The sequence below is a fragment of the Capra hircus genome, chromosome 15 (assembly GCF_001704415.2).
Source record: "Capra hircus breed San Clemente chromosome 15, ASM170441v1, whole genome shotgun sequence".
In the NCBI taxonomy this organism is placed as follows: domain Eukaryota; kingdom Metazoa; phylum Chordata; class Mammalia; order Artiodactyla; family Bovidae; genus Capra; species Capra hircus.
Window position 1 is genome coordinate 45,807,352 of NC_030822.1, and position 23,863 is coordinate 45,831,214.

At 39.8% G+C, this 23,863-nt stretch overlaps 1 protein-coding gene across 11 annotated transcripts in view; it reads right to left on the bottom strand.

Annotated features, from left to right (window-relative positions):
- The window catches only part of SOX6 (SRY-box 6), a 715,392-nt gene continuing 692,042 nt past the window's right edge, over positions 514-23,863 (bottom strand). For 7 of the 11 annotated variants that reach the window (XM_018059595.1, XM_018059594.1, XM_018059593.1 and 4 more), the window contains 3 exons: positions 19,953-20,186; positions 17,230-17,446; positions 514-7,312 (listed from right to left, as the gene is read on the bottom strand). In XM_018059595.1, the coding sequence (XP_017915084.1) occupies positions 7,009-7,312; positions 17,230-17,446; positions 19,953-20,186 (755 nt within the window). In that variant the 3' untranslated portion in view covers positions 514-7,008. The remainder of the gene's footprint in view (positions 7,313-17,229; positions 17,447-19,952; positions 20,187-23,863) is intronic. The other 4 variants (XM_018059598.1, XM_018059599.1, XM_018059597.1 and 1 more) reach the window with 3 other exon arrangements.

The window sequence follows — 23,863 nt, forward strand, 5'->3', positions numbered from 1 at the left end:
TCCCAACCACAGTGGAGGTGAGGGTTCCAGAAGTGCAGCATTTTCCATTCTTGGCTGCTAGGGCTGTAGAAGTTGATGTCAGATGAGAGGCTGGCCCTTGAGATTCGTTCATACCCAGGAATGCTGGGAGTTTTCAAAAACCGTTTCACTCTCATGAAGAAGTCAGGCAAATAGGAAGTGACATTCTTTCTCATCTTCTCTTGACAAAAAAATCCGCCTTGGATCCTGTTCCTACCGTCTGAATCCACAAGCATTTCCTGCTGCAGCAGTGTAGCCTCCACAAGGGAAAAAACAGGCAAGTCTCCCAGGCTAAGGGGTTTGAAGGTTTCCTGAGCCTTACCTCCCAGCAAGGCAGAAGCAAGGAGTGGCAGAGAAGTGGGGTAAGGGAGCCCTGCAGGCTCCAGCAGCAAGCACTGGGGGGAGGGGGAGGGGAGAGGGAGGAGGAAGCCTAGGACTGACCGGGCTTCAGGGCAGGGACAGTCTGCAGGGCACAGACAAGGCCGTACACGGAGGTCATAAAACAAAATTTATCTTTAATTTGTAAGTGTCAACAGCAGTACAAAAGATGGAGTGATGACGACTAGATTAAGGGTAGAGAGGACAGTCTTGAGGTAAATGAGCATAAATAGGCAGTTCTTATAGACACTCCCCTGAGGGGCCCAGGCCCCACCATGGCATATACATTATCACCCAAAGATGGCATGTTTAACATATCAGGAAAGCACCTTGTGCAAAAAGGAAAAAAAAAAAAAAAAGTAGCTAAGGTGCCAACATACACCAGGATAGATAAAGACAGTGTGTCTTTCAATTTTATCTTTTCCCTTAATTATGAGGCAGAGGAGGGGAAGACTTTGAAAAGTACCACTGAAAGGTTATTCAATGTTGAGTTTTATCTCACATCAATACTGCACAACGAAATCCAAGAAGTGTGTGTATGCAACAAAGCTAAGAACAATGATTCATTCCTTGAAATCTGAAGAGATTCTCTCTTTTTTTTTTCTCATTTCTTTAATCCTTAGCAAACTTTTTTTCCATTATCAGGAGGAGAGTGTGAGAAAGATGTGATGACAACCCTTTTAAGGTCATTTAAAAACTTTACACTGGACTGTACAAGATTTTTTTTTTTGATAAACTATTTACATTTTCAGACTTTCAAACATATTCAAAGCAGCAATAGACACTAGTTTTTATGGTTCTTGTTTTTTTTTTTTTTCTAATTGCCCAAATAGTTACCAGCCATGGGCCAAGTAGGTACCTGCATTATACATAGAATTTCTACAAAGAAAATCTGCAGTTAAAATTTGCTCAAGGGTGTATTCAGTGCCCTCAGCGTCCCAAGGGCCACACCCGCAGTGTTGCTAGAGGAACCAGCACAGTACCTTGACAACAGAGTAGCAGTTGTCTCAACAGCCCTACACAAACTTTACACTTTGAAACAGCAGCCAGCATGTCAGTCCAGCATGTCAGTGAATTGTGCTGATTAAATTAACATAGAATACAATCTCACAATATACATCACAAACAAATTACAATGTCGGGAAATAAAAGAGTTACAATAAGATAAGTTATGTAGTAACAGCTTATAAGCTTGTCTAAGGTAATAAAAATTTTACATGGCAAATACAATAATGAATGAACATAAATGCTAAGCATTCTAATTTGCTACAAGCTGGAGAAGGGTACAATAAAGACTGCACTTTTTCAAAAAAGCAAAAACACGTATGACAAAGGAAGACAAACGGAGAATGCACATGAGCAGGTCTGCAATGTGCAGCATACGAAACAGTTAAATATTTGCACATTCCCCATACTCCAAGAGCACCAGCACTGAGGCCTCACTTTCTGCTTGTGGTTCTTCAGGAATAAGAAACTACTGAGCAAGATCTGTCACTGAGTTGCCTTCAAGCTTTCGTGTTGCCATGGATGACAATCAGAAGAGAATCTGCACTAAGCTTTACCTTTCTGCCTTGCCCCCTCCCACCTCTAGCCCTGCCTCCAAGGTACCAGCATTCCCAATACTTGTTCATGAGCTTTTGGAAAGAAATCTGTCCCCAAAGGAAAAGATGGGGTGGGGATGAAAGGGAAAAGTGTTTGCATATCAGTATTTTCAGTGATATTAGCAGAGGATTACGCTCAATAGTACATGGCATCAGAAACAGAACATAATCGGCAGGAATAACAGACAGAAGTTGTTTATTAAGGAAGAAAACATGTCAGGGGACAGATGACTTAAGGAAATGATGCAAGTGCTTTAGTAAAAGGACAAATGAGGTCATACAATATTATTATACTTTGAGAAATGAGCTTAAGTGCCAACTCAGTCCTTAGACAAACATATACAAAATCAGGCAAGGCTACAGCAACCATTTTTTGTCATATTCTCATTAAAAAGGAAGACCTAGTAATAATTTCAATACATTCCTCTAGCTGCATTCTTTGCAGTTGTTGGCACTTGGTACAGACTTCTCGTATAGTTTAAAACTACGAAGCGATTCTTTTTCTTTTCCTTAATGTGTAGGTAGAGGTCACCTCTTTGCAGAATGAGTGAATTAAGAGGGGCAGCCTCAGCTGTGGTGTGACCAGGCTGCCTTCCTACTGGGGGTCGATGGGCTTCCTCAAAACAATCCCCGCTTTCACTAGTGCCTGCGCCCCCCTGCTCAGGAGGGTGTGCTCCAGAGAAGCAGCCTGGCTTCACAAGGAAAAGAAAGAAGCCTTTAATTTCAGCCCTAGAGTGATCACACCCTTTTCAAACACCCCAGGCTCCAGTGGGGCTAATGTTCAGGGGAGGCCAGAATTTGACAAGCTCAATAGCACTGTGAGCCCACACCTGAATTTAGAACTTGGCCTGAGAGATGGTGTTGGGACCCTGGCAAATCAAATCAGGCCTGAGGACAAGGTTGGAGAGTATCAAATACCAAGTGGAGCGAACTGATGTGCTCCTAAAAGGGTGAGCTGAATACAGGTGAAAACAACAAAGCTTTCGTACCTTCCTGGAAAAGATACCACCTCACATCTGCCAGCGAAACAGAGAAACTGCTCGACTGGCTGCTCCTGTCCACAGACTGACCTTTTCTTTCTCCCTTTCTTTCTTTCCCTTTCTTTCTCTTTCTTCTTTTCTTCTTTCTTCTTCGTTCCTTTGCTTCCTTTCTTTTCTTTCTTCCTTTCCTTCTTTCTTCGCTTCCTTCCTTCCTTCCTTCCTATTCCATATGGTCCATTTTCTTAAGACAGGATTGTCGGTCAGTGTCCCTATTCTAAGTGACAAGGAAAATCCTGTTCCTGCAAGTTCTTTAACAAAATGGAGATGTTTACCTTTGATTTGAAGATATTATGAAATAGGGAGCAATGAAAAAAAGTTGATTAACATTCTTTAATCTAATTGGCATGATGAGGCTTTCATTAATGGCCAATCTCAGAGGCAGATTTTGCCTTTATAATGGCGTTTCATGCTTCATGCTATTAAATGGTCACAGGACTACCTTATAAGATTCATGTGGATTCACAGAGCAAATTGACTCCCTCCCAGCTGTGCTGGAAATTCACCATGTTCAATTCATCAGCTTTCTATGAGAAAAAAAGTGAAAGGCTGAGTCTGTGGACAGTGGGTTCTAAACTGTACGAGAACCCGAGTGAAGGGTTTTCCTGCTCCAGCTGCAAGTGGGCTCTGCTCTCTCACTGTGGCTGATAATTCACTACCGCATGAGGTACAGTGACTTGTCAACTTCTAGTCTGGACCAACATACATGGATAGAGAACAAAAAGGAAATACATAACTTATATTTCACTAAATATTCATGAACCAAAAATAAATTCTATTTCTATGTTATATTTACACAATTAGAAAAATCTAAAATGAGATGGTAAAATCATTAAAACTTTGTTTAAGCCCCACTGAAAATAAAATGAAGTGATCCCTATGATTGTCATTCTTAATTTCCATGGATATTTAGAGCCAAACTTGGCTAATAAATAGAATAAACTGCTTATGTGCAGAATTTAGATTCAAATACAGCATCACTGTTTGACCCAATGAAAGAGACGTTTACAATCAGATCATTCCTGAATAGCCTTTCATTTTTAAGAACATGGCTAGGAGTAACTGAACCCCAGTACTGAGGCAGAGCTGGAGCTAAAACAAAGTGTTCATACACACATGTATTTTGCATAAATAAATGAAATAACAAGACATAAAAATGACTCAAATCCGGCAACTGTGAGGCAAGCCCACACGAGTCGAAACAGATGACTTTTGTTCATGTAGTTTTCGTACAACAGCTTCACATTAGTCAGAAGTGATAAAAAATACCATTTATATCCAGTGCTTATAACACTTACGAAACAACATCTGTGAGTGTGTGTGTTTTTTGTTGGTTTTTTGTGTTGTTTTCTTTTTTTTGTTTCTTTTTTTTTTAAACTACAAGCAAAATCAAGTTTCAGTCCTAAAGAACAGTCCTTTGTTCTCCACCAGCCCAGAATATTATTTTGGCATAGCCATAAAAACAAACAAAATTAACCTACTATTCTAAATGTTTGCCTTTGTGCAAAATTAATTACATACAATACAATGCTAGCCATACAGCACTCTACCTATGCAACAAAATCAAAAAGGAGTGGGAGAGGGCAAAAGCAAGAATCAGAGAGAAAGAGGAAAAAAAAATGTGAGAATGAACTGAGGAGGAGAGGTATATAATCAAAAGAAACCAGTAAGACAATAATAAATACTCAATTTTTTTTTTTTTAGAAAAATGACCTCCTCCTCATTTGAAATAAATGTACAAAAACAAAGTTCCAATCCCCAATCAATATTAAGAACCAAACATTCCTATCAGTACCTAAATCAGCTTATAGAGAGCACTCCTAGCTAACGACATGGACAGTAATGTCTTGGCTAGACCTATTTATCGCTCTTAGGTATGGCCGTGAGCACTCTTAAATAAATACGAAGGTACACTATTTTCTTCCAAGTGACAAAATGGCTCAAGAAATCTGATGGGGCCGTTCCTATGTCCTGGTGATCAGATTCTGGTTGTCCCATGAGGTGAACTGTCCCATTTGCTGACATTCTCCCATTGAACTACTCAGGGTGAGGCTCCCCCGTAGGCAATCAGTCCTGGATTCAGGAAGGTCAAGATGGCATGGCTGAGCTCCCTGTCATTAGGAGATGAGGAAGGAAGCCTCACTGCCCTCCCAATGCATCAGCACATCTCCAGAAAAATCCTCTCATGACACGGGCAGTTAATCTTGTTCGCACATTGGCATGACCCCCACGTGGCCACAGACGGAGGGAGTGAGCCAGAGGAACTCGTCTGCTGCCCCAGGAGTGATCTGTTCCCCAGAATTAACAGTAGGAACATCCCATTTAGGGAATGTATTTCCCCTCCTTCTCCCTCCCTATTGTCTTCTTTCATTCTCTGGATGTATCATGACAATTTGCCTCTGTCTTTGCTCTGAGGCTGTCATGCAGCTTCTTGCATCCTGGGGATTTTGCAAAGAACTCTCTAGATGTGCCAGATGGGACAGGCAGCTCAGTGAAGAGGTGCCAGCCCATGACAGCATCCCTGTGGACTCCTACATGGCCCGCAGCTTTGGGCTTTAGGATTGGCCGCAGGACTCTCCTGCCTGGCAGTCACCACTGTTGACCTTTGCTGCTAAATGGCATTCAGGGGAAATGCCACCGATGCAGATCCTACCACTTGTTGCTTAACTGAATTAGGGGAAAATTCTGGCAAAAGATTCAAAGTCACGGTGAACCTCAGGGACATTCCTGTTGAAGTGTAAGTCTCTATACCTGTATCCAAATACACAGCTCTACAGCCATATATACACCGATGTTCAAAAACAACTATATAGGTATTTAGTAGTATCTTGTTTCAGAAATGCTTCCAGATGTTCTGGGGACATAAAATCACTATGTACATCTTTTGTATCTAGCAGGAGAAGGAGGTGAAAAGGGTTGAAAAGTTCTTTGGGGAAGGAGGGTGAGAAAAAAGAATTATTAAATTAATGCCACCAACGATTTTTTTTTTAAATAAATAGTAAGTGGACCCTTGACATTCTGGAATGAATAAATTATTTAAGAGAAAAATGTGTTAAGACTGAATGTCAGGGTTAAAGGCAAAGGGATAATGGATGTAGTGAGAGGTGGTCTCAGGCAGAAAAGACCACCGTGTCAATATCTGGTGTGGTGATCGCTCTAGTGCGTGCACGTCATACCACGTCACACTGATGGCACGTCAAGAGGCAAACACGATTGGGTACATGCACTGTGGCAACCTTGTTCATTCCTTACAATATCTTGTCTCCAGATTCCTGAGTACTTTACCATTTTCTGGAAAAAAAAAAAATATGTGTGGTTTGCTATTTTATTTTAAGATGCCAAAGATTGTCTAAGACTTTGCAGTGTCTCCTTTAAGACTTTCAAAATATTAAGATTCAAAAGTTATGAAAAAGTTTGGCACATTCAAAGTTTAACTCTACACGTGGAAAAATGGAATTCCGAGGCCTTTTGAATATGCTCTGCATGCAGCTGCACACGCCGTGGACTTGTTCTGTTTCACAATATGAAATTCTCAGTTGTTTTCTAAAATAATTCAGAATAAAAACACATTCACAACCTGTAGGCCGGCACAGCATACCTGAGTGAGAATGTTTAACCCCATCTAAAACAGTAACTTAAACCTTTATCAACATCCAAAAGAAAAAAGTAAGACAAAAATATAAGACTTGTAAGACAGCTATGGGTTGAGATAAGTTTTCAAGTCCTGGTGTCTCATATTTAATATGTCTTCACCTAAATTAAAAAACAACAACAACAACAATAACGACAAAAAAACTCAAGTTCATGAAAAATCAGGGAAAACTTAATCTGTCTCACGCTTTACGAAACAATTAAGACCATTCTGCTGATGTAATTGTGGAGCCACAAATGCATGCGGGCTCTTTAAGAACTTTTTTTGTTGGGGGAGGGGAAGTGAAATGTCAGAGTATTTTAATTCAGCAAACAAACACTCCTCAGTTGGCACTGACAGCTTCCGGGGCTTCATTTTCACTGCTATAGTCTGATTTGGGGTCGTCTTCATAGTCGTCATACATTTCCATTTCATCCTCTCCATTAATCATTTCATTTCCAGCTAGGCTTCCACCGTCTGTCTTCATACCATAAGAGCTCTGGATGACCGGGAGGCTGGGCTCTGGGCTGGCCGAGGTGCTAGAGCAGTCAGATGTCATCTGAGGTGATGGTGTGGTAGTTGCCATAGTAATAGCACCAGGATACACAACACCTGTTCCTGTGGTGATTGGAATCTGAGGCTGCTGCCTGTATAGATTCAAAAAAATAAAATAAAACAGAGGGAAATATCTATATACACATGTTCTTCTGGGTGGCTTTGGAATTCATCCCTCACACAGTCTCAGAGGGGAGTCTGTTTGAAATTGTAAGCAAATGATGAAATGGGACAAAGGTGTTTCCTGGAGGAGTTCTGCAAACCTCCCTGATGATGTAGTTGCGGTTAAGCAATACAATGGAGCAACTTATTGATGGTCTTGCAACATGGAAGCAAAGCTTTGATAACCCTTGGCATCTGGAACAAATACTGTAGTTAACTCCACAAAGTTACTTGTGAGATCATTTTTTTAGGATCTCCCAGAACATTACAAAAAAAAAAAAAAATAGGCTGGTAACATGAGACATACTATAATGACACTGTTAAGCAGGTTTATGTCTTCACCTTGGTTTGAGAGTTGTACAAAGAAAAAATCAAGATGAGGAAGGATCCTATACATCCCAGAGTCAGATTCAGTAAAGCATTATTTGGTATCCATGTAAATGTCTACTTATTTCTGTGGTTAAACCTGTAGGCCAGCTTGTTGAAACTTCTATTTCCTAATTATGGAAGGATCATCTTGGATGTCATTACTCCTGTGGCCCTGGGCTGGAGCCAGGGTTGAAGGAGTCAGGAGTGAAGAACATTGAGAGCTTTGCTACTTAACAGAATGACACACGTTGCCTCATCCTAGACCCTAGCAGGTGCCAAGGCTTGGTCACACCAGATCAGTCCATCATCATGTCACTCGAGTTCAAATAAACTGACCAGAGCCTTTACAAAGGTCAGTCTCTCCCTCTGCAGGGAGACATGGCTATCTGTCTCTCGTTTCCCTTAAGGCATTGTAACTTGAAATATTGAAAGCATGAAAGACCTACTACCTGGCTTGAAGAATAGGACTGAAACCATGCAATATTAGATGCAATATTCACCAAGTGCTTCTCAGTCTTTAAGGACATTAATATAAACTCACTTCACACTGTCCTTGTAACTCTTTTCTGAGCCTCAGTTTCCATCCATTTACAAAAGCTGGATCACTGAAGTCCTGGAAGGTCCTTCCACCTTTTAACACTTGACTTCAGGTCAGTCGATCACTTGAACGATTCTTATCGAATCCCCCTACATTGAAACTTTCTATCCACCTCAATCGAAGAGGAAAATACTCTGCATTTGTGAAGAATTAACTAAGTTACCAGCTATTTTTTTAACATCCTGAAGGAGTATAATTTCTCAAGGGTTGTATGCTTTCCAGCCTGGTAGAAGGAGAAATGACAGAAACGGCCTAAAATCACACTGTGGGGTATCTGATAGTGCTATCTTTAACAACCTCTGTCAAACACTATGAGGCATAATATTGATGCCTTAACCTTTAACTAACATAAAATATTTTCATATAGATTATCTCATCCAGTTAACATTGTAACTCCATGAGGTATTACTATCCCCAGTTTTCAGATGAAGAAAATGAGACCTTGCTTAAGATCCTATATTTAGTAACCAGCACTGCTGAGATTTGAAGCTAGATCACCTGACTTGAATTCCATCATTCTTTCCTTTAAAGATATTCAGTATACAGATACATTATGCTTATTATACTCCATAAAAATTCCTGAGCTTGCAGAGCCTATAGGCATCCAGCTGATACTAAGCACCTGACATTGATCCATTTTCTATGGATCACAGTGATATTTTGACTGTACCGAAGAAGAGGATAGAGAAATCTGAATCCATGTGTAGAAACATCTGATAAAATATGGGCTTCCCTTTCATAGAACCAAATTCTAACAACAGTATACTTCTTGATTTCTAAGTTTGGGGCAAATTGACACAAATTAAATTTTATGCTAACCTACCCAAGGTAATAAAGGCCTCATTATTATTATTATTATTTTTTTTTTACTGAGTTTGGATAATTGCAATAAACATATTTTTGCCATAATCACATAATGAGTGTAGAGTGGAAACTTTTACTGCAATATTAACCCATTTTACAGATTTCCCAATTTGGTCAATGAATCTGTATTTGTTTGCTCTTAGTGTTCCATTACCAAACTATAGAACTAGTTTGTTTCATATGCAAACTATCAAATGGTACATTTTATTTTCATGAAGGACATTTTCTTTCTGCAAAGAATAGGTGGTCATTTTTTGGCAGTATTTTAAAATCAAAATATCTATATAGCTATTAAATAAATTTGAATTGACCTCTTGTTATGTGCTATGGATAATGCTTAGATGTTTTTACATTATCTTCTTTAATCCTCACAATAAGTCTGAGAGAGGAATATCACTTCCCCTATTTTACAAATGAAGTAACCAATTAAGTTCCAAAGATTTTTTGTTGTTGTCCAAAGTGACACAAGTACCATATCCAGGAGTTGAATTCTTTCTTATTTCACAAATTCTCTACTAGATATCAATCTCAGAGTGAGTAAGGTAAGCTCAGACTATCAGGAAAGTACTTAATCTGAATCAGAATCCAACTCTTCTACACTGAGTTGCACATATTTAACAGTATTTGGACATTAACTTGGTAATGGAACACTGAGAATAAACAAACAAAACATCTTTCTGAAAGTGAGACAGGAGATATTCAAAAGCCTACTACTAGATGGTAGAGGGATAGTAGATGGTGTCACCCGCTGCCTACAACCCCCATCGACTTCCTGTCTGGTCAATTCCCCTTCATTCCTTGAAGATAGAAATGCATATAAAACTTCTTATCTGATTTGTATGTTAAAAATACCATCTCAACCTTAAAGGTGCAATACTGAACTGCTGATCATTCTCCCATATACCTGCTCCTCTCATAGCCTTTCAGATCTTGGTTAACGAACACTTCATCTTCTGACTGTGGGGGCAAATCCTATATCCCTATATCCAAGCCATCAGTAACTCCTATTGGTTTGCTCTCAGGAATATATTCAGAATCCCTCCACTTTTGCCACCTCTAGCTCTACAAACCTGGTTTAAGCCACCATCAACTCTAATTTGTTTTATTTTAAGAGTCTGCCTCCTTAGTTCAGGGCACATTCCCTTCTGACAATATGTCAACCCTGTAGATAAAGTGATCTTTTTAAAACCTAAGTCATATCACAATACTCTTTTGCTTATAACTCTTCAATGTCTATCCATCTCACCCAGAATCAAATTCAAAGTCTTCACAATGGCCAATAAGTCCTTTCAAAATTTGGCTCCCTACTACCTCTGACACCTAGTTAGTACTCGTCCCACCTACTCATTACGCTCCTATTGCTCTGACCCCATTATTTCTTGAACAAGCCAGACTCAATCTCATCTCAAGATCTTTGCAGTTCCTGTTCCTTCTGACTAGCTCTCCCAGATATCTGCATGGCTGGCTCCTTCACCTCCTTAGGTCTTTGCTCAAGTTTATCTTCTCAGTGAGGTATCTATATCCACTCATTTTAAAATTGCACTCCATCCTCTAAAACTCCCTACTCCTTTCCCTCATTTACTTTGTTCTAAGGCACTTACTACTACTCATTAATTGTCCAGTGTCCCCCACTAGAATGCAAGCTTCATGAAGATAGGATGTTTCACTGATACAGACTAAAGATGTTTCACTGTTTAGGCAGAGCCTGAAACATAGGAAAAGACTTTGATGCTAGGGGGGATTGAGGGCAGGAGGAGAAGGGGACGACAGAGGATGAGAGGGCTGGATGGCATCCCTGACTTGATGGACGTGAGTCTGAGTGAACTCCGGGAGTTGGTGATGGATAGGGAGGCCTGGCGTGCTGCGATTCATGGGGTCACAAAGAGTTGGACACGACTGATTGACTGAACTGAACTGAAACATAGGAACCACTCAACAAAAATCTGTTGAATACATGAAATGAATGAATGAATGAACTAGTGAATAAAGGGAAAACAAGTGAAAGGCTGGGTAGCCCATTCTAGAGAAGAAAAGATGTAATGCTCTTAGGTATATGGGAGAGAAGGTAGTGGAGGAGGAATGTGAATATAACTATCTTTAAATGCTTGAATGATTTTCTTCACACAAAAGGAAGAGATTTGTTCTAGAATGGACCAAAGAAGAGGATCAGAATCAATTTACAAAGTAGCAGAAAGGCAGAGTATGGCCTAGTTAAGAAGAAAGAACTTTCCAGCTTTAGAAGATGTTCCATAAGGAAACTAGCTCCCTTGGAAAGTGGTGAGCTCTCTAGCCCTAGAAGAGTTCAAGCTGAACTTAGAAGGACTCCCACAATGACTACAGAGGCCCCTTCTGGGTTACCATTGATTCTGAAGATACAAAATCATAAGCTGACTGTTATGCTGGCCTTGATACCTCATTGTCATTATCAGCGTAAAAATAGACTAAAAAATTTGAGTATAGCTTTCAAGAGTTTCCAAAATACTGTTTTGCCTGACATATCTTACTTTAATGCCAGATAAAATTCCTAGGATAGCCTCTTTATGTATTATTGAACATTTTCATATTTCTTCCTTATATTTATGTTCTCCTTCATGCCAAAATAGGAATATCTGCCTGTACTTTTGGAGAAGGAAATGGCAGCCCACTCCAGCATTCTTGCCTGGAGAATCCCATGAACAGAGGAACCTGGTGGGCCACAGTCCATGGAGTCTCAAAGAGTCGGTCACAACTGAGTGAACACTCACTCACTCACCTGTACTTTCCACCAGGCTGACCCTACCCAAACCTCAAGTCCCCTTCTTCAGGAATGGACTACAGTTGGCCCTAATGTGTAGTAATCTCCCTTCCTCTGAGTTTTATTGCTCATCTGTATAACTGAAATTAGCACTTCATTATACATCATATGGAGCACCATGCAATGTGTTCTGTGTGTGCATGTGTACATGTGTAGGTATAATAAACTATTATTTGCTAACCTATCCGTGTACGTCTCTGGCTTCTCTGACTATAGCATTCTCTGAGAGCTCATTGTGGATAGAACTAATGTACTATATCAACTTAGTACAGTGTTAGGCCCACAGCTGGTTTCAGATAGGCCCAGTCCCTTACCAACTGACTGACTAATCAATTAACAAAATGGAAAATCCAGCCAGCAGGCTTAAGCTTTGTCTATCGGAAATTACTTTCCTGAAAAGCATTTTTCCTTCCTTTACAGATCAATTGCAAAGTCAAAATTCAAACATTGCAGATTTTACAAACAGGAATAGCTGGCAAGCACTGGGCTTTGCAAGTAATGAATGTGCACATCAAAACAAAAGCTGGAGATGTTTGTAAAAGTGTACATATGTAGCTGATACGAGTAGAGATGGCTAAGAACCCTCCCTCCTAGCCCAAGTAGAGTTTGAGTTGACCCTGATAAAGTCCAGCATTGTGGTTTCCAAATCCCAAGAACATTCCTGGAATATATAATCTAGCTTTGCCAATTGCAATGGAACTATTTATTTGTGTTGTCAAAGGCCCTGTTTGCTGATCCTTCAGACTTTTACAGTATCTATAAATGAAGGCAATGACGTCTGTTCCTCAGGAGATAAACCTAGAAGTTGCATATCTTTTTATACTACCTATTAGAGATTCTAATCCAGCTTTCTCTATAGGAGGACAAGACTAAAAATAGTATGTCTAGTCTATTCTACTCAATTAAATTTGTAAGTATCTTATAGGCTTGATTCAACCTCTTTAAGATCAAGATGGCAAATGTTCAAATCGCTTATACCACAATCCAGTAGAACATAATTCCTTACAATATGAAATATATACCTGACACATAGTATCATTTCTCTAGAATAAGAATATTTGCTCTAATTTGGGACTTACTATGTCCTAGACATTGTCCAAGCACTTTAGATATATTAAGTTATTCAGTCTTCAGAAGGGTCTGATGTTGTAGGTATTATTGTCATCCCCATTCTATATATGAGGAAACTGAGGTACACAGAGTTTAAATAAGTTTCCCAAGAGCAAGTGGAGAGTTCAGAAGAATGAAAGACACTATGGGTTTTCCGGGTGGCTCAGTGGTAAAGAGTCTGCCTGCCAAGCAAGAGACACAAGTCCAATTCCTGGGTTAGGAAGATCCTTTGGAGAAAGAAATGGCAACCTACTCCAGTATTCTGGCCTGGGAAATCCCATAGACAGAGGAGCCTGGTGGACTGCAGTCCATAGGATCACAAGAGTCAGGCATGACTTAGCGACTGAACAACAACAAATGCTCTAGCTCCTAGAGCCAGGAAGAAGCAGGTCTAGTGTTTTAGCCAGAACAGTCTGGCTCCAGAATAGATGTGCTTAACCACTTACACCATGCAGTCTCTGAACAATTCGTAGGCTCTAACTGAAAGTTTATGATTGCAATGGTGAAAAGGAAAGATGTTTTACATAAGCCTGGTCTAAATCTTAGCTCTGCACTTTACTAGCTGCATGACCTTGGACAAATTATTTAACATCTATGAATATTGTGTTTTTCAACATTGTAGTGAGGATGATATTGCCGGTCTTACAAGTTTCTGTGTTTGCAATAATTGGTATAATTAACTCAGCATAATTATTTAATAATTTACTATTATTGTTACTCAAAAAGTAGCTCTAATTTTAATATTTCATAGTATCTGCATAATTCTCTATGAGGTAAATTACTGAATAAAACTTCAACAAATTGGAAATAAATTTCATTTGGCCATAGTCGTTTGGGAAAAGACAATGTTGTAGCTCTATGAACCCTAACTATCATCTTAACATTAATAGTACTCCTATTGGGATTATTACAAAACTCTGATACTTAATCTATCAATTGAAAGGGTTAAATCCAAGGTTAGAGACATTACTCCATTTCATATATTGATAAATTCATTTCATAAGAGCTAAGTAAAAAAAATCTAACTCACTGACCTTCCAGTTGTATCATTAGTAAAATGCATGGCAATGTTGAGCCATGCATGTAACATTATTGCCTTGAAAGTTATGCACATCTTTTCAAAATCAGCTATAAAAATTGATCTCATCCCCATTCCCTCAAAATGTCAATAGAAATCTTTGAATTTCTTGTTTGTCTTTCCCTCTTGTAATAACCCCACATCTAATGAAGATCAATTTCCAAAGATGAACCCTAGGGAGTTAATAATCTATCAAATACAACTACTTAAAAGAGAATACTAATTCTTAAGTGGAAACAATATCTGGCTTTATGTAGCAAGTATTATTAAAAGCGGGCAGAGGAAAATACTCAGCCTTGAAGACTAAAGAATAAAGTATTCTGGCCATTGCTTGCACATCCATAGCCCTATTCCTCAGTTTAAAATGAGCCTTCCACAAAGGACCTCCTACACTATCAGGATCCTTAGTCTCTAAATTTCAAAGTTCTTTTATGCCACTGTATACCACAATAAAATACCTTATTTTCTCTAGATTCCAGGAGCTCTTCCTCAAAGAGCATAGTTATACTCACGACTGTGCAGAATTGGACTGTGAGGCCTCTTTTGAAGCAATGTAGTAAGGCCAGTTTCTCAGTCATTCGGCATGACAGAGACAGAGGCCTGATTTAATCCTTTACTTCATCTCACCTTTCAGTAGCCATGAGTGCGTGCTAAATTGCTTGTCATGTCCGCCTCTGTGTGACCCTATGGACTTCAGCCTGCCAGGCTCCTCTGCCCATGGGATTTCCCAGGCAAGGATGCTGGAGTGGGGCGCCATTTTCCACTCCAGGGCATCGTCCCAACCCAAGGATCCAGCCCTCGCCTCTTACACCTGCCTGCACTGGCAGGAAGGTTCCTTCACAAGCGCCACCTGGAAGCCCTCAGCAGCCATCAGACCTCTTCAAGCCTCACTTTCTTTATTTTAGAGGATTATGTAGTTTGTATGCCTAAAATACCTCATATACAGTAGGCATTCAATAAGTGGTAGATGCTATTGAGTTGCTTTAGAGTTTCATTTTACATACATTGTTATGTGTTGAGGTATTTTGATCCAGAGCTATTGTCAATGCTGCCTTTCGTAAAGGGGACTAAATAGAATTACTGCATCTCATATATCCAAATAAGTATCAGGGGGCTAAAATGGTGCTTTTGCTAATCTTCTAGACTATGGTAAAAGGGACCCACTATGCAACACAGGGGACATGACAGGAGAGAAAGATCGGAATGAGAAAATGTCTCAAATTTAAACTTTCGATTCTCTGTTCAAAAGAGATTATATACGTTTTCAGGGATACACTAACAGGATTAAAAGAAGACATTATACGGTCTTAAATTTACATTTTCTTACAACTATACTTCTTAAAGTGTACTATGATTTGGTGTATTTCATAAATACTCTAATTAGCATGTGAATTGCCCAATTACAGTATATTGTTCTTTTGGAGTTAAAAGCATTGCTTTTTAAAAAATGTAAACATTTATAACACAGAAAGATTTGATATCCTATTTTGGCACATCTTCATCTGCTAATATACAGGGATCCTCAAATAGAAAGGGATTTGAGCCTCACTTTACTTCAAAAAGGTTCTATAATACATAGACTGTGCCATTCCTCACACAGGACTCAGGCATATTCTGAAGGCATAGTCATTGATTGTCTAATGTGATATAAAAGATAGTTTTACTGTGATAGCTAATCCATGTTTAATAAGGATACTGATGATAGGAATTCACCATTATTGATATTATACTAAGATTATACAAAGCATTTTTAAAAGCATTGCCTTATTGAGATAGGTAATATTGTTTCACTTCACACATGAGAAAACAGAAGCTTAGAAAAGTTAAATAACTTGCCCAAGCAGATGGCACAGTCAGTGTCTGAAGCAGATGCTGAAGCCCATGCTCCTCCCTAGGACACTCTAGTGTAGTGTATAGTGACCCAGACTGCTGTCATTGGCCTTTTTGTGTGTGTGTATTTTATTTGCCTTTCCAAATTAGTTTTCTGTTTTCAGACACATGCTTCTGAAACCAACCTTTTGTTCCATGAGGTTATTATTATTTTTTTAACGTCCTTAAAAATAAAAGGTTCTTTACTCCTCCTTTAACGTATCTCTTTTCTTCGCCTCAAGTGAAGCTTTCTTATTTTCCTGACACAGCACAGCTCCTTAGTTCCCCTTCCAGTCAACAGTGAACACAAGTTCCTCTCTGCTTCTTCCACTTCTCTCTCTCAAGCCCTTCCTAAGTGTCTCTCCAGTCCGATTCCAGCTGCCTCAGGCCAGGGCCTCCAGAACAGTCCTCTGGTTTGCCATCCCCCTGGGCTTCTAGGTCTGAGTGTGCTGGAACATATAGGCATCTGTATCCCCACTTAATTCTGATGACTGTGGTTACAAGAGGCCTCTTTTAAATGCAGACAGCCAGTCAGCCAAGTCGAAATTTATACCAGAAATCTATTACCTAATTTTTAAACAAAATGACATGAAATCAGACTTGAAGATATCAAAAACATGCCTAGTTTCTGATTTAAGCAAGAAAAATCCACATTGTTACTGCTTCTACCACAGAATAATTTACTGCAACAGGAGTTCTGGATCTTATGCCAAAAATGAGGTCCTCTAACCAATGTCAAGGCCAATTATCTTGTGGTAGATCCCACAACAAAAGCAGACTATTGTGATTAGAGTCAGAAGCACCACCCAGAGAAGCTGGAAAGCTTCTGGGGATTTCTTAAGGTTAGGGTTTTTTTTTTTTTTTTTTTTTCCCCTCTCTCTCTCTCTGTCTACTTAAATAAACTACCAGAAACTTTGTGTGTGGGCATTGAATATCTCAGATGAGTCTGAGAGACAATGAAAGGGGTGATCAGTTGCGAGCAATCTGTTGCATTTCTTTTGATTTGAGCGGGAGCCACGCTGCCAGGCTGTGTAGTCCTGATAGGCCCCATCTGTCGCAACCTCCTCCTTGCCCTAATCTCCTTCCCAGACACACTGCCAGTAGCCATCCTGTGGTTTCTTACTGGGACAGGAAAGCCCAGGTGGCTGAATGCAGGAACACTTACCCCACAGTAAAGAACTGCCTCATCTCCTGTCTCCGAGACCTCATCAGTTGCTTGTATTCCCCAATCCGGAGCTTCTTGCCATCGACAATGCAGGTGCGTTTCGGTCGAGGTTTGTATTTATAGTTCGGGTACTTCTCTAAGTGGATCTTGCTTAGCCGGGCCTGCTCCTCATAATAAGGTTGCTTTTCTTGGTTGGACATGGATTTCCAACGAGACCCTAGACACAAGCATAGCCTTTAAGTACCAAGTGGTCAAGGCAACCTACTCCTGGTAAATACTGTGTCTACCTTCCCACCACTTCACCCACCTGGGCTCTGAGTATCTCCTATTACCACATGTCATCCAGCCTCACAACTAGCATTTTAGATGACACAGCAAAGAGTAATTGGATGCGACCATTTATTACATTATTTTTCTCAGTAATTTAAAGTCTGATGCTACAATAAGTATATCGTTTTAAAACATGTCTTTGCTACTTAAAGATCATCTCTACATCAAGGTCATTTCCCCACCTATCTGCATAGGGTTAAAAACCTGAATTTTCTAAGTATACTTTGGACAGAATACTCAGGAACACCTTTCTAGGTTCCAGTAATTGAAACAACTCTAACACTCCAAGCACCTTTGGCGAAGCTATCCTTTGATAAGATGTTAGCAAATGTTGATATTCTTCCATATATAAAAACCTAAGGTGCACACTGTCTCCCCTGGCCTGAGGTAATTAAAAAGCCTAAACTCTACTCAAGAAGTTATAACTTTAGAACCGGAAGGTACAGTTGGAATTATATATACCATTTTCAAGTACTCTAAACAATTCATTCAAAGCCATACCAATAAAAGTAAGAAATTTTTAATACGGTTTATACAGGAAGAAGGAAAAGTATTCACTTCTCTAATATTGTTTATAAAGAATTATCTAAACACTTGACGAAGAAGGGATGTGTTTTTTTACGTGTATCAAATTGCATTTTTGTGTGTCGCTAGTGAATAAAGCGGTAACAGCTGTGCTGACTGGATGCTAGCTGTTCTTCGGTGGAGATTTTTCATATATAAACAAATGGAAAAGTTGTACAAATACTCTCTGTAGCCAGCAATATCCTGGTCTGTTTTAATAGCACATCCATCCCTGTTTTCCTGATTGTTGTGCAAAAGTTGTGTAGAAAGTCTACACGGACAAGGATCTCTGTGTTCAGCTGGCTCCCAGCAGCTTAAAGCCCCAGTTAATGGAGGATTTTTGGTGCTCTTAAAATTGCTTGTGCTTAAAAGTTTACACTTTAATGAATACACTTACTATACTCTTAATTTTTTTTCACAGAATGCACATCAATAATATAGATTCCCCTCAGCTGCCAACATGGAAACAGAGAGGTTCTGTGCCCATCGGTGAGCTTACTAATACTGCTAATAAAATGGCCAAAAAAGAGAAAATTTCAAAGTTAGATATCAAAATTTAGGGACAGAAAAATAATAATTTTCTTTGGAATATCTATTAATTAGAAAAAATTTAATATATCCATCATGGTTTGAAAGGTCTTTAAATTCATAAGAATGATGCCCTGGTATATATCTCTGAAAGTCTAAAAATAAAACTCCACTTAATTGTAATGATTTTTAGTATCTACCTTGAAATTCAAACATCAAAAGAAAAAGGGAAAAACTATTTTAACATTTTAACACTGTTTGATCTTATGCATGTTCTGAATTTTCATAGGGGTCACTGCCTCAAATGTCTCAGAATCAAGTTAAATTATTTATACAGTGACAAAACATGTGTATTTGTGTATGTCCAGATCACTGATATTTACTCAGGTTAAATATTTATTGCTTTTGAACAAAACATTTTAAAAAAGAAAACCACAGCTTAAGTCTCTAATGTTTTTCAGCTTCTTAAACAGCTCCCTTTGAGATTCTGTCACATCATGACAGCTTAAATAGAACAGTGCCTTCTGTGTTTTTTCTTTTTAAAGAGGAAACATGTTGACTGCAATGCTGCATGTTGAATAAAATACATTCAATATGTTGAGTACAGTAATTCCACACTGTATAATCTGCACGAGGCAAGCTTTACACTAATAGAAAAAGGATTGAGTTTAATCCAGAGAAACAGGAGAATCACTCTGGCAAGTTACCCTGTGGTCTATGTGTTCAACTCACTGCTATGAAATCTGAACTAGTCATATCTTATTAAAGTAAATGTAGTTTTATTTTACAAGTTTTAAAGTTATCATTAGAGGCACTGTTCTACACTCCATAAATTTCACACTATTTGGGGGCTCACCCTTAGTCCTTGGTGAGTTCTTTCAGAAGGACATATGAACCCAAGAACACTAAAGCAGAAAACTCTGTTTCCAGGGTTTCATAGCAACTGAAAGATTTTAAAAGACTAAGGAAAGGAGATAAAGCCTGTCTTTATGATTCTTAATTAGCAGTGACCTCTCAGAGTTGTCCTATTAACACATACAATAAATAGTTTCGTCTCTAAAATAAGTGTTTAGTCAGTCCTGCCTTGGCACCTGGTGGATGTACTAACTCCTAAACCTAAATGCCGCGGTGCAGGCTGAAGAGTGAAGAGACGATGGCAGTCTCCTGGGGCAGCTTGCTGAGTAACACCTAATATCTGCACACCACAGTCTCCCTTAGGTGTCATGTCAGGACCCTTCTTTCCACTCATTGGATACATAACCAGCATTGGATACATAACCAGCATCAGTGGCTGCACTCACCTAAGATTTTGCTGATGTTGGAGTTATGCATGTCAGGAAAGGCCTGAAGGATTTTCCTCCTCTCATCCTTTGCCCAAACCATGAATGCATTCATTGGTCGCTTGATGTGTGGCTCGCTGCTGGCCCGGCCTCGGGCATCCCTGTAGACTCGTGCTTCAGCCACAGTGGCACCTCCTGTTGGCCAACAATAATACTGCTGTAGTTTAGCTGCAGAGCCATTCATTGCTTTACTTCCTGTAATGTCAGGGCAGGAAGAACAAGACAGGTGCAAAGCATTATTATCTGGATAATGTAACACAACTTACCACCTGGTTCAGTTGCTTTCCCTAGCAACTTTTTAATGAACTTCTTTTTAAATGAACTCTTGGAAGCAGGATACAGTTGCAGATGACAATTCTACAGGCTCTTCTGAGGTAGGTCTCAAAGATACACTGGGCAGAATAACTTTTGCATGTTTTTAAATGCCTAGTACATTTTTACTACAATCAATTCCAATTGACAATAAAGCATTATTTTGCCTTCCCAGGTGGCGCTAATGCTAAAGATCCTGCCTGCCAAAGCAGGAGACATAAGACACGGATTCCATCCCTGGATTGGGAAGATTCCCTGGAGGAGGGCACAGCAACCCACTCCAGTATTCTTGCCTGGAGAATCCCATGGACAGAAGAGCCTGGTGGGCTACAGTCCATAGGGTCTCAGAGTCGGACACGACTGAAGTGACTTAGCATGCACACCACATTTCCTGCTGTGATTTCTCCCTTCAAAAATAGGCTCTTACCTATGATTTTAGCCTCATGTGCTAAACATCGCAGCCATTTCAAACTATCTCTTACCCCAGAAGAATTCTCTTTCACAATACTGTACTTTGGCCAGTGCTCCCCTCACTGGCTGGAAGCTCCTTCTCTTATTTCTTCAAGCTAAATCCCACTCATCTTTTAAGGCCTATTTAAATGTGGTGTGTTTCATGAATTAAATAAATGATTCGATTTAAACAATTAACTGAGCAATTATTATGAGTTTGGCTTTATGCCAAGTACTAGGTATACAAAAGTGAATAAAACAGCACCTGCTTTTAAAGGAGCTCACAGTTTGGGGGGGAGACAGACCCCAAACAGACAGTCATAAAGGAATATATGGTAAGTGCTCTAATATTGAACTAAACAGGACATCAAGAGGGCACCAGCAGAGGGGACAGTCAACATGCCTCCTATTAAAGGTGACGTCTAATCTGAATCTTGGAAGACAAATGGGAATTAGCATGTGAATAGGGGAGTCTTTGCTGCCCAGTAAAGACAGATGGGTAGGGTAATTCAGGCCAAAGGAAGAGCATTTGCAACGATGCATCCCAGGCTGCATTCATTCCTCTCTTTTTTAATGTTTTTTTTTCTGTGCCAAAGAAATTCCTTTTCTTTCTTTTTTTTTTTGGTGATCATCTTAATTATTTCCATTCTACCCCCAGGTTTATGAGACCCCTAAAGTTACTGTTTATGTTGTACTCATTTTTGTATCCCCAGGATTTTCCATAAAATAGATACTTAATAACTACTTATTGGGCTTCCCTGGAGGCTCAGACAATAAAGAATCACACTCGTTTCACAAGCTAGCAAAGTAATGCTCAAAATTCTCCAAGCCGGGCTTCACCAGTATGAGAAATTCCAGATGTACAAGCTGGATTTAGAAAAGGCAGAGGAACCAGAGATCAAATTGCCAACTTCCGTTGGATCATAGAAAAAGTAAGAGAATTCCAGAAAAACATCTACTTGTGCTTTACTGAGTATGCCAAAGCCTTTGATTGTGTGGATCACAACAAACTGGAAAATTCTTAAAGAGATGGGAATACCAGATCACCTCACCTGCCTCCAGCGAAATCTGTATGTAGGTCAAGAAGCAACAGTTAGAACTGGACATGGAAAAACAGACTGGTTCCAAATTGGGAAAGGAGTGTGTCAAGGCTTATTTAACTCATATGCAGAGTACATCATGTGAAATGTCGGACTGGATGAAGCACAAACTGGAATCAAGATTGCTGGAGGAAATGTCAATAACCTCAGATATGCAGATGACACCACCCTTATGGCAGAAAGCAAAGAGGAACTAAAGAACCTGTTAATGAAGGTGGAAGAGGAGAGTGAAAAAGCTGGGTTAAAACTCAGCATTCAAAAAACGAAGTGCATGGCATCCGGTCCCATCACTCCATGGCTAGTAGATGAAGAAACAATGGAAACAGTGACAGACTTTATTTTCCTGGGCTCCAAAATCACTGCAGATGGTGACTGCAGCCATGAAATTAAAAGACACTTGCTCCTTGGAAGAAAAGCTATGAAAAACCTAGACAGAATATTAAAAAGCAGAGACATTGCTTTGCTGAAAAAGGTCCATCTAGTCAAAGTTATGGTTTTTCCAGTAGTCATGTATGATTGTGAGAGTTGGACCATAAAGAAGGCTGAATACTGAAGAATTGATGCTTTTGAGCTGTGGTGTTGGAGAAGACTTGAGAGTTCCCTTGACTGCAGGGGATCAAACCAGTCAATCCTAAAGTAAATCAGTCCTGAACATTCATTGGAAAGACTGATGCTGAAGCTAAAACTCCGATACTTTGGCCACCTGATGTGAAGAGCTGACTCATTAGAAAAGACACTGATGCTGGGAAAAATTGAAGGCAGGAGGAGAAGGGGACGACAGAGGACAAGATGGTTGGATGGCATCATGGACTCAATGGACAGGAGTTTGAGCAAGCTCCAGCGATGGTGAAGGACAAGAAAGCCTGGCATACTGCAGTTCATGGGTTCGCAAAAAGTTGGAAATGGCTCTGCAACTAAACAACAATGACAACAACTACTTATCTGGCTTCCTTGGAGACTCAGATGATAAAGAATCCACCTGCAATGCAGGAGACCTGGGTCCAGTCCTTGCATCAGGAAGATTCCCTGGAGAAGTGAATGGCTACCCACTCCAGTATTCTTGCCTGAATTCCAAGGACAAAATTGTTCAGTTTTCAACTCATATACAAAAGTAACAGACTAAAAGGCAGTCATTTCAAGGGTTCTGATATATTTTTCTGCTGCATGAGGATAATTCTTTAACATCCCTATGAAAGTGAATATCACTCAGTTGTGTCCAACTCTTTGCAGTCCCATGGACTAGAGTCCATGGGATTCTCCAGGCCAGAATACTGCAGTAGGTAGTCTCTCTTCTCCAGGGAATCTTCCCAACCCAGGGATTGAACCCAGGTCTCTTGCACTGCAGGCAGATTCTTTACCACCTGAGCCACACACCCCTATGAAACTGTTTCTAAATTCTTGATATTTCATGGTTTCCAAAGACATCACCATAGAACATGTTAAGTTGCCTCAGTTGTGTCTGATTTTTATAACCCTATGTACTGTAGGCCACTAGGCTCCTCTGTCCATTGGATTCTCTAGGCAAGAATACTGGAGTAGGTTTCCATGCCCTTTTCTAGGGGATCTTCCAGGCTCAGGGATCAAACCCACATATCCTGTGTCTCCTGCGTCGGCAGGTGGGTTCTTCGCCACTAGCGCCACCTGGGAAGCCTAGTGACCACAATATCCCACTAGATAAAAAGTCCTTTGAGAATATGGTGGGAACTGGCTCTCCTTCACTGCTGTATCTCTAGGTTCCAATAAAGCGCATGGCATATAAAGTTTCAGTTAGTGAAATACATTCAATTAATGAACGAGTGAATGAAAGAACCTACATAGCTCTTGCTTGTTTTCATACCCCCTGCCAGCATGACACACTGATGTACATGCTTTACATGTGGCAACCACTAAATATTTCCTTATAGACTGAGAACCCCTATAGTTAAATGTAAAGTTGGACTGATGGGCTTAGCCAGGTATTCTGCTGCATAAACAGGAGAGCCTACTCCTAAAAGTTTAGAAGCAAAATAT